The sequence below is a fragment of the Sorex araneus genome, chromosome 1 (genome assembly GCF_027595985.1).
Source record: "Sorex araneus isolate mSorAra2 chromosome 1, mSorAra2.pri, whole genome shotgun sequence".
In the NCBI taxonomy this organism is placed as follows: Eukaryota; Metazoa; Chordata; class Mammalia; order Eulipotyphla; family Soricidae; genus Sorex; species Sorex araneus.
The window spans coordinates 332,882,979-332,895,078 of record NC_073302.1 but is presented as its reverse complement, the minus strand read 5'-3'; the positions used below and the strand labels follow the sequence as shown (position 1 = coordinate 332,895,078).

At 41.7% G+C, this 12,100-nt stretch overlaps 1 protein-coding gene across 1 annotated transcript in view; it reads right to left on the bottom strand.

Moving 5' to 3' along the window:
- SH2D4A (SH2 domain containing 4A) overlaps positions 1-12,100 on the bottom strand; it is an 89,734-nt gene that overhangs the window by 44,978 nt on the left and 32,656 nt on the right. The window contains exon 5 of the mRNA XM_004621555.2: positions 6,183-6,263. Within this exon, the coding sequence (XP_004621612.2) occupies positions 6,183-6,263 (81 nt within the window). The remainder of the gene's footprint in view (positions 1-6,182; positions 6,264-12,100) is intronic.

Sequence of the window (12,100 nt, the reverse complement as noted above, 5' to 3'; positions counted from 1 at the left end):
GGTTGAATGATCTGTCTTTCATTTATTTCTGTCCTCTTTAAAATGATATATATATTAAAATTTTAATTTAGACATTAAATTGTTTTTTTAGCATGATGTATACTGGGGCTAGAGCTCCAAAATTCATTATGATTTCTAGATGTTTCAAAAAGTGAACTATCAGACATGTGCATTTCCCTAGTATGGAGTCAGGAAACAGCTGTCAGTATCTCCGGGGCCACACTTGGAGGTGTCTGCCCATAGGAACAACATTAAGACCTTCTAGCTACAGTCTTGTGTAACTAGGCTTTTTAAGACCATGGTTAAATTCTACAATTTGTAACTCATTTACTGTATGCTACATAGAACATGGTAGCATCCTTAGAGGGATGGAAGAAGTGTGCTCACCCACAGGGAGAACCTCACACTTAGATGGATGTGAGAGACCTGAGTGCCCAAAAATCTCTTGGCACAATGGACATAGGAATGTGCTTACAAAGATAACAAGCATATAGGTAACGATATAAATGTATGATTCCTGGTCCAGCCCTGCCTCCCCATTGTCGGCTGCCCGGGGTTTCCCGGCCATGGGCAGTGCCATCACTTCAGCCCTCTGCACATGCGTGAGCATTGCTAGTCTCCTCACACAGGTACCCATAGATCCCTGCGCACTTTCCTCCCGTCCAGCCTCCCCATCATCCTCTGCCTGGGGATTCCCGGCCACAGGCAGTGCCATCACTTCAGCCCTCTGCTTGTGAGTGAACAACGCAGGTCTCCTCACACAGGTTGTTAGGGGCATGTTTCCACGTCAGGGGGCGTGGTCTAAAGGGGGCGTGGCCTCTTTCTGGCCGCAGTTATTTCTCCCGTTCCATGCATCCTGCTTTGGTCACAATTGGTATAATCTATTCCTGTTCATCTTTATCACTACATGCTAATTTTCAATTAGCCTATCCCATCCTAATTTCAAAAACACTATCAGTGAACACATCAAGCTGCACAAAAAGTCCTTTTTAAAGAGATCATAGCCCCACCTCTTCAATTGAGAGCCCTCACAAGCTAAGGTAGAGCGCCTGACAGTAAAGCCCTTAACAACATGAAGAAACAGCGAAAATCCCCACTGTCAGGAGAGCTGGAAGAAGGATCTCAGAAACCCCAACAAGGACTTCCCAGAAATACAATCTCCTCTCAGATAAAGAATTCAGAGAGGAAATCATGAAGATGGTTCACGAACTCAAAGCAACTATGGAATGAACATCCAATAAATTAAGGGAGGATATGGATGCAGCATTGGAACGCTCCACCAAGATAATCCAGGAGGAAATGAGAGCAGAAATTTCAAAGCTATGAACAGAAGTGACACAATTAAAAGAATCGGTAGATGAAATAAAACACTGTAGGAGCCCTCAATAACAGAATGGCTACAGCCGAGGACAGAATCAGTGAGCTTGAAGATGAGTTGCACAAAGCATATAGGCAACAACAAATAATAGCAAAAGATCTCAAAATGGCTATAGAGTGAATTAGAGTCCTAGGGGATGACCACAAGAGAAAGAACATAAGAATCATTGGAGTACCAGAACCACAGGGAACCAATCCCAATGAAAAAAACACAATTAAAGACATCATTGCTAAGAGTGGCAAAATGGATTCAGAAACAAAACCCAACTTTCTGCTGCCTACAAGAAACACATCTGAACAGTCAGAGCAAACACAGACTCAAAGTCAAAGGATGGAAAACAATCCTGCAAGCAAACAACTCCCACAAAAAAGCTAGGGTGGCCATACTAGTATTCCACAACATAGATTTCAGGCTGAAAAAGATCAAAAGGGACAGCAAAGGTCATTTTCTATTCATCAAGGGATATTTACAACAGAAGAAATCACACTCTTAAACATATATGCACCTAATGAACGACCAGCTAAATACTTAAAAGAACTCCTAACAGAATTTAAGGAGGACATAACTAGCGCCACGATAGTAGTTGGAGACTTCAACACTGCCCTATAACCTCTGGATAGATCGACAAGAACAACACCCAGCAAGGAAACAAAGGCTCTCAAGGAAGAAGTGGAGGAGACAGGGCAAATAGACCTATATTGGGCTATACAACCCAAAAAGAAAGAATGCACATTCTTTTCCAGCACACACGGAACATTTTCCAATATAGACCACGTTCTGGGTCACAAATTATACCTTAATAGAATCGGGAAGATAGAAATTGTATCAACTATCTTCTCAGACCATGATGCACTGAAGATGGAAGTTAATCACACACAGACGCAGAGAATCAAATTAAACACCTGGAAGTTAAACAGCTCAATGTTGAACAATAAGTGGGTCACGAAGGAAATCAAGGAGAAAATTAAAAAAATACCTCAAAACAAATGAGAATAAAGACACAAGCTACCAGAACCTATAGAATGCAGCTAAAGCTGTGTTAAAGGGAAAATTTATAGCTCTGCAAGCTTTCCTCAGGAAGGAAGAAAGGGCCTATATAGATAGCTTGACTTCGCAGCTCAAGATCTTAGAAAAGGACCAGCAAAAGGAACCCAAACCAGATTGAAGGAAAGAAATAATAAAACCTAGAGCAGAAATTAATGATATGGAGACCTGAAAAACAATCTGAAAGATCAATGAAACAAAGAGTTGGTTCTTCAGAAAATAAATAAGATAGATAAACCGCTAGCAAGACTCACAAAGAAAGAGAGAGAGAACCCTAATGAACTGAATCAGAAATGAAATGGGGGACATCACAACAGAAACCAAGAATATTCAAACGATCATCAGAGACTATTTTGAAAGTCTGTATGCCACAAAACAAGAGAACCTAAAAGAAATGGACGAATTCCTTGATTCCTACAATCTCCCAAGACAGAACTAAGAAGACTTGGAATACCTGAATAGGCCCATATATATGAAGGAAATAGAAACTGTAATCAAAAGTCTCCCCAAAAACATAAGCCCAGGTCCAGATGGATTCACTGGCAAATTCTTCCAAATATTTAAAGAAGATTTGTTGCCAGTTTTCTTCAAGCTTTTCCAGGAAATTAAAAAGACAGGAACCCTCCCAAACAGTTTTTATGAGGCACATATCTCCCTGATACCAAAAGCAAACAAAGACACCACTAACAAAGAAAACTATAGACCAATATCCCTGATGAACACCGATGCGAAGATCCTCAACAAAATACAAGCAAATAGAATCCAACAACTCATCAAAAAGATCATACACCATGACCAAGTGGGATTCATCCCTGGGATGCAAGGATGGTTTAACATTCGGAAATCAATCAACATAATCCATCATATCAACAAAAGTAAAGATAAAAACCATATGATCATATCAATAGATGCAGAGAAAGCATTTGACAAGATCCAGCACCAGTTTATGATGAAAACTCTTGCCAAAATGGGTATAGAAATGAATTTCCTCAAGATAGTCAAAGCCATCTACCACAAACATATGGCAAGCATTATCATCAATGGGGAAAACTAAGGGCCTTTCCTCTAAGATCGCGGACAAGACAAGGATGTCCACTCTCACCACTTCTCTTCAATATAGTACTGGAAGTACTAACGATAGCCATTAGGCAAGAGAAAGATATTAGGGGCATTCAGATAGGAAAGGAAGAAATCAAACTCTCACTATTTGCAGACGATATGATACTATATCTAGAGAAGCCTAAAACCTGTACTAAGAAACTCTTAGAAACAAGTGACCTGTACAGTAAGGTCGCAGGCTATAAAATCAACCCAAAAAAACATGGCTTTCCTATATTCAAACAATGAGACAGAGGAAAGGGACATGAAAAAAGCAATCCCGTTCACAATCGTGCCCCAGAAAATCAAATACCTCGGAATCAGGTTAACCAAGGATTTAAAGGACCTCTACAAAGAAAACTATAAAATGCTACTCCATGAAATAAAAGAGGACATGAGGAAATGGAAACATAGCCCCTGCTCATGGATAGGGAGAATCAACATTGTCAAAATGGCAATACTCCCCAAAGCATTATTCAACGCAATCCCTATAAGGATATCCATGACATTCTTCAAAGAAATGAATCAAGCAATCTTGAAATTCATATGGAACAACAAATGCCCACGGATAGCTAAAACAATTCTTGGGGAAAAGATGATGGGAGCATCACCCTCCCCAACCTTAAACTTTACTACAAAGCGGTAACAATTAAAACAGCGTGGTACTGGAACAAAAGCAGAGCCACAGACCAAAGGAACAGAGTGGAATATCCCAACACACAACCCCAAATGTATGATCATCTAATCTTTGATAAGGGGGCAAGAAGTGTGAAGTGGACCAAAGAAAGCCTCTTCAGCAAATGGTGCCGGCATAACTGGTCAACCACATGCAAAGGAATGGGCTTAGACCTCGACCTGACACCATGAACAAAAATTAGATCAAAATGGATTAAAGACCTCAACATCAGACCACAAACCATAAGGTACATCGAAGACAAGGTCGGCAAAACTCTTCACGATATTGAAGCTAAAGGTATCTTCAAAGATGACACGGAACTCAGCAATCAAATAAAATCGGAGTTAAACATATGGGACTACATTAAACTAAGAAGTTCTGCACCACAAAAGACACAGGGACCAGAATACAAAGGCAATCTACAGAATGGGAAAGGATATTTACCCAATGCCCATCCGATAAAGGATTGATATCAAGAGTATACAAAGCACTGGTTGAACTCTAGAAGAAGAAAACATCCAACCCCATCAGAAAATGGGCCAAAGAAATGAACAGAAACTTTTCCAAGAAAGAGATACGAATGGCTAAAAGGTACATGAACAAATGCTCTGCATCACTAATCATCAGGGACATGCAGATCAAAACTACCATGAGATACCACCTCACACCACAGAGAATGGCACACATCCAAAAGAGCAAAAGCAACCGCTGTTGGAGTGGATGTGGAGAGAAAGGGACCCTTCTACACTGCTGGTGGGAATGCCGACTGGTCCAGCCCCTTTGGGAAACAATATGGACTATTCTCAAAAAATTAGAAATTGAGCTTCCATTTGATCTAGCAATACCAATTCTGAGACTATATTCTGGAGAAACAAAAAAGTATACTCGAAATGACATCTGCACTTATATGTTTATCGTGGCACTGTTTACAATAGCCAGAATCTGGAAAAAACCCAAGTGCCCGAGAACAGATGACTGGTTAAAGAAACTTTATTTCATCTATACAATGGAATACTATGCAGCTGTTAGAAAAGATGAAGTCATGAACTTTGCATATAAGTGGATCAACATGGAAAGTATCATGCTATGTGAAATGAGCCAGAAAGAGAGGGACAGGCATAGAAAGATTGCACTCATCTGCGGAATATAAAATAACAGAGTAGGAGACTTACATCCAAGAATAGCAGTATATAATGCCAGGAGGTTGGCTCCATAGCTTGGAAGCGGGCCTCACATGTTGGTGGAAAGTCATCCCAGATAGAGAAGGGAACACCAAGTAAAATGTGATTGGAGATTCTGCTCGGGGAGGGAGATGCATGCTGAAAGTAGACTAGAGACTGAACACGATGGTCACTCAATGCCCCTGTTGCAAACCACAACACCCAAAAGGAGAGAGAGAGAACAAATTGGAATGCCCTGCCACAGAGGCGGGTTGGGGTGGGGGAGATAGTATGGGGGGAGGGGAGGGATACTGGCTTCATTGGTCGTGGAGAATGGACATTGGTGGAGGGATGGGTTCTCGAACATTGCATGAGGGAAAAACAAGCACGAAAAGATGTGAATCTGTAACTGTACCCTCACTGTGACTCACTAAAAAATAAATAAATAAATAAATAAATAAATAAAAATTAAAAAAAAAATAAAAATAAATAAAAAATCTATGATTACTGCCAAGCTCAAGGCATCATTTATCACTCTCTAAAATCGGTCTTCCCCCCCCCCCTTTTTTTTTGCAACAACCGAGGGCGACATCTCTGTTTTAGATCCTCACTGAGTTTAGCAGCTACATTTTGGCACCTATTCTTTCTGCTTTCTGTGATACTCAGATGGTTCTAACTGCAGATAAAGATATGTAGCTATGCTCATTAGCTTTTAAGGCTGATTCTTTTGCTTAATTTCATTCTCACATGAGACTGATATATCAATTTGTGAAATGTTAATAGTAACAACTTACTTATCCCCCTCAGGACAGAATTTAAGCTTTACCTGGTGAAATCCATATGCCTTCATACGATTGATAGAATCTGCCAACATTTCTTGAATATTTCTTGAGGAACTGGAGGGTGACTAAAAATTAAATAAAACACATTTTATAGCATTTAGAGCTTCAGTACAATTTCAGGATAATCTGTTAGTGCTCCCCTCATTTGTGTTCTTTAATGCCGCTTTACCCAATGCTTTCAACTTGCATGTGCACTCCTGAGTCAGTCCTGACTGAGGCAGCCAGTGCTGAAGACTCAGGTTTCCCACTTGATTGGGCTTATAGGTGAACTATAACACAAGAACCAGGAGATGGTGTTTTGCTCATGACAAGTAGGTTTATATTTCTTGCTCCCATATAACACTGGGGTCCCTGAGACCACTTTTAGACATCAATATTCCTCCCTCATTTAAATTTTTCTTCTTAGACCTGGTTATACTCCATGCTCTAATCTAAATCAGATGAGGCTGCTCCCCCACTGCCCCAAGCCCAGGAAGGAGGTCTGTCTGGAATCCCTTTCTCCTTGGAGACCAGTGGCACTCCTTTTCTCTCCCTCTTCCACCTCCTTCCATCCTCTGCCCTCCCCTCTACTGTCCCTATTACCAATACCAACACAATGTCACAGTTTCTGCTGTTTTGGATGGGTTTCTCAGTCATCAGCTCTTACTAATGGAGTGCCCAGGCCCATTGTTTAAGTTCTATGATTCTTTCTAGTCTACCAATTTCCAATACCTCTGGCACCAGGACCAAGCTAGCAAATCACACCAGGTGTCCTTAAGACTAGGTCAGGAACAAGATTCATCACTCTGTCCCTATCTAAGACCAGAGAATGGGCCATGTTCCAACCAGTATATAGGTCCCCTATATACTTTCTATGTACTTCAACCCATAATGCCACAACTCTTATTTTTGAATTTGGGCACAGATAAAAATTTATCAGCAAATGGTTGGCATCAAAATTTTGTGTGCTGTAGAGGGGGTAATTTCCATACAATAAAATATATAGGAATTATCACCTTAATTTTGCTCATTTGTCAGTCAGAGGGAGCATGTGGTTTCTCAGCTACAATGTGTTTCCCAGCTCTCTATAGTTAGGGGAGTTTGTATCAGTAAATTACTTCAAACCTAGTTCCCATGATAACCTGTATTTGATATTTCTATCCAAGCTCTTAACAACCTGCCAGACCCTTCTCCAGATCTCATATTCCCTACCTTCCTTTGCAATAGAATTGTGATAGCAGTCACACTCACACCTAAAGAACCTAAGAATGTTTTCTAAATGTGAGAGTTTCCTCAATATCCAACTGTTTTAAGGGAGAAAGATAAACGTCTAATACATTTTGACCATGAACTTTGGATATCTTTCTTACCAAAGTTTAGTCCACCTAAACTTATAAAACTGGCCACTAAAATTACTTACAGTACACTTCAGCCCCTCTTCTTATGAAAGTCTTTTTTCTAAATACTATGATCCTTATCCTCAATGTGTGCTAGTTATTAGTTATTGTAGCTACTGCAACCAGTGCATGTTGGTGACTTAGTATTAATTTTACTCCTTGAAATATCTATGATGGAGGCACACTGTCTTATTTTTGCTTCTTGAAATATCTCTGATGGAGGTGCAGCATTACAGATGAATAAACTACATCTCAGAGAAGTAGTATAGTTGTTGGGATACACAACTGTCTTGTGCTGGAGCTTCTGCCCTTTGTTATGCTTATATGGGAGTGATAAGAAACAATCTATAGTCAAAGTATTTTATGTCTATTACTCAGCAAATGAATTCAAAAGTTCTACAACTGCTATTTATGATATTTTGCTCTCATGCTCTCATTTTCTCCTCCCTTCTTCCTTCCTTCCTTCCTTCCTTCCTTCCTTCCTTCCTTCCTTCCTTCCTTCCTTCCTTCCTTCCTTCCTTCCTTCCTTCCTTCCTTCCTCCCTCCTTTATTTCTTTCCTTCCTTCCTTCTTTCCTTCCTTCCTCCCTCCCTCCCTCCCTCCCTCCCTCCCTCCCTCCCTCCCTCCCTCCCTCCCTTCCTTCCTTCCTTCCTTCCTTCCTTCCTTCCTTCCTTCCTTCCTTCCTTCCTTCCTTCCTTCCTTCCTTCTTTCCTCTCCTCTCCTCTCCTCTCCTCTCCTCTCCTCTCCTCTCCTCTCCTCTCCTCTCCTCTCCTCTCCTCTCCTCTCCTCTCCTCTCCTCTCCTCTCCTCTCTTCTCCTCTCCTCTCCTCTCCTCTCCTCTCCTTTCCTTTCTTTCTTTTTCTTTTCTTTCTTTCTTCTTTCCCACCATGCTAATTGCTTAGGTGTAACTCCCAGCTGTACTTAGAGGATCATTGCACTCCAGCCTTTAGACCATCCTCCTACCCCATCAATTGTTCTTATTTTAATAATTTTAATAATTTAATAATAATCTTATTTTAATAATTTAAGAACAATTTTAACCAGAAAAGGATTCAGAATGCTACGCATCTAAAACAAAATGCTACATTAACTACAGTAATTGTCCCTCTATTTATGAGTAGGTTAGAACAGTTTCAAAGGATTTTGTGTAAGTCTAAGTGAAAAATATTAAGCTTGAAGCCTGGGGGTTAAGATGACAAAATAGGAAAGGGCTATGTTTATCTCTAACCATGATCACAGCAAATCTACAACAAAACATGGGAAAGTTTACACAGAAAACAACTTGAAACCTGAATGAACAAAGCTTCCATAGTTAGAAAGGAAAGGACAGCATGTGGTAGTTTGGAGGCAAGAATGCTGTCACTAAGACAAACCTTACCAGAGAGCAGTGTGCTGAAATGTGGAAGACACACCATGCCAAAGGCACTAAGCTTTCTATGGGAATCAGGGAAGTTGTCCCTATACCCAGTACCTCACTCCTAAGATCTGATTACATACTTACAATACTACAATCACACATGCAGGACAAGTGCTAATGTAGGTGGAAGTTAAGGGGTACCAACACATCAGAATTAGAGGTGTGATCTTTGTTACCTCTCACAACCTGGCTAATAGCAGGTCTGGAAGGTGCCATCTCACTGCCCATAATTACAAACCCTGAAGGAAGATCCCCAAGAAGAACTCCATTTACCCTGAGCAGATAGCTGAGTCAGCTGGAATTTGAGTGACAGTTATTAAAATTGCTGACTCCTGGCCCACAAATGGAACCTGACTGGGCATTCCCCACTTAACTGCTATCAAATAAGACCCCTTGAGTAAGCAAATACACCCATAGACTTCCTTAAGCAGCATTCATCAGTTACTGTTCCGCAGATTATGCTGTTCTGGAAATTGGTTTTGTAGAAAAGCTGAAAACCACTAGTTTTCCCCTTGGTTATAACGGCTGTTCCATGCAGGACAAGTGCTAGTCTATAAGTCTAAAAAGGTTGAAGAATGCTGACCTAGAGCATTGCTAGCCAGGAAGAAGTTCCACTGCCAGCTGTGCTCCTCCAAGGACCCGAAGCCAATCAGTCTCCTCGCCTGGCTCACAATTTGTGCTCCACCACCAGCAGAACTAAAGCCCCAGTCTTCTTTCAGATATTCCCTGGCATGGTTTTACAGCCCAGTTCTAGTTCTGTTGAAACTAGGAAGTCTAGTGGCTGTCAATTAATCATGGTTTTGAACTCCTGATTGCCACTCAGACCTGCTTGAGCTTGATAAAAAGATGCAGTTAAGCACATGCAAGCTTGAACATGCCCCTCCCCTCCCTTGGGAGTCACTAATCAGGCTTCCTTAGTCTTAACATAGTCACCGCTGAGCACCTCCAACCACACACCCAGTTTACCACCTAATCCTGCTCAGCCTCAGCACTACAGTCACTATAGAGCACTCAAAACTATGACATTTTAGAAGTCACCTAGACCCACACAAATTCAGTCACTCCCCCTGCCTGACATTCACAACTGTGAAGGTTCAGCCAACATCCAGAAAGATTCTAATGGGGGTCGCTGAAATGGGCCCTCACAGAGCACCAGATATAAAGAGGAGACAGGGGCACTAACCAGTCCTGATGGGTTAAGGCTAAATGAAGAAACCCTTAAATAGAGCGATATTAACCAATAAATATGTGGAAGCAACAATGCAATGCTCACTCAAATGAGGAGGTGAATGAAACAGTGCTTCAACAAGTCAGAAATACAAGAAATACAAACAGAAATCAGTAAGCTAAAAAAACATAGTCAATGATGCCTTCTCCCGATGGAATCCCAGCGACATTGAGCTTCTACTAACATGGCTCTGGTATGTGGGGACCAGGACTATTTCTCCAAACCGCATGGGGGTACTGGAACTGGGAAGTTCCATCCTAGCTTCCAGCCGCCCTGACCCCAGAAGTTATGCCCTCTACCCACCCCTGGCACCATCTTGCTGCACTCAGCAGTGAAGAATCCTGGCCGGTGGGCACCACACACTGGAGAATGCTCCGGACCCCAAACCCAGCTGATAACATCAGGGTGCCCCAAATGGAGCAGGTGCAGTCTCCCTACCTTCTCCAGATAGAATCCTAAAGACACTGAGCTTCTACTAACATGGCTCCAGTATGTGGGGACCAGAACTATTTCTCCAGACCTTTCCTGATATACAAAAAAAAAAAAATTTAGGAATGTCTCCTTCGCCCTTGAATGGCCATGATCCCAGAGGCACACAAACCAATCTTAGAACGCAGCAGCTGCAGGCAGAAATGCCCCTGGACTGTGAACTAAGCTACGGCCCCGTGCAGCCCCAGGAGGGGAAGGATTTTTGTCCCTCAGCGTTTTCCCTTTTGTGGCAGCATGGCAACTGCCACCTTTCAGAGCCAATTGGACCAAGAGGTAGGAGTTTGCAGAGATGGGGCGTGTGGGAAATCTCGTGATGGGGGGGTGCAGAACAGGCCCTGCTCCCCACCCAAACGGGACCAATCTTGGAACGCAGTGGCTGCTGGCAGAAATACCTCTGGACTTAATTCTAAAATACCAGAATTACAAAACCACGCAGCTGCTTTTGCGGCTGTGCGACATCATATACTCTTCATTATCAGCAATAGAAAACAAATGATCTAGTGATGCCTTTTCGGCAGGTCTAATTGTTGGGGGAAATTCCAAATAATAATAGTGGGTTTTCTGTTGAAAATTGAATATAATCAAAGAGAGAGTAAAGTGAAAATCATCTGCCACACCGGCATGGTAGGGGCTGGGATGAGGGAGTATGCTGGGGTTCTTGGTGGTGGAACATGTGCACTGGTGAAGGGATGGGTGTTTGATCATTGTATGACTGAGACTTAAACCTGAAAGCTTTGTAACTGTTATCACGGTGATTCAATAAGAAAAAAAGTGGTGATAAATATCACACTTAGAAACAACGGAGGGTGGGGGAGAAACATAGCCAATAAGCTAATAAATAAACAGAAGTTCTCAATAGCAGAATGAAAAGGGCCAAAGATTAAATATTTTATTATTATGTTAATAATATGCTATCTAAACTATAACATGTTATCTAAACTGTAATAGTAAAAGCAATTTAAAAATAAAATAACCAATATGAGCTATGCTTGGAGTATCACGTTTCACTCAAGTGAGAGAAGAAATCCAGAATTCCCACCTCCATCAATAATCAAGAATCAGGGACGCTGTCTCGTTTGCCAAGGCATCAAAAATCAGATGGGCCAGACACATAATGCGATTTAGAGCCAACTGCTGGACTAGAGCTGTTACCGACTGGATTCCACAGGATGTCAAAAGACCGTGTGGCCACCCATCTACGAGATGGTCAGACTTCTTCATCAAAACCCTGAGCGAATAATTTGAGGCTCTTCGTGTTCCTGGAGCAAGCAGATACCATTGGGCTACACTAGCACGTGACAGAGATGAATGGAGACGTTACTGGCACCGGCTCGAGCAAATCGAAGATCAACAGGATGACAACTGATACAAGTGATTTAATATTTTACTTTTGG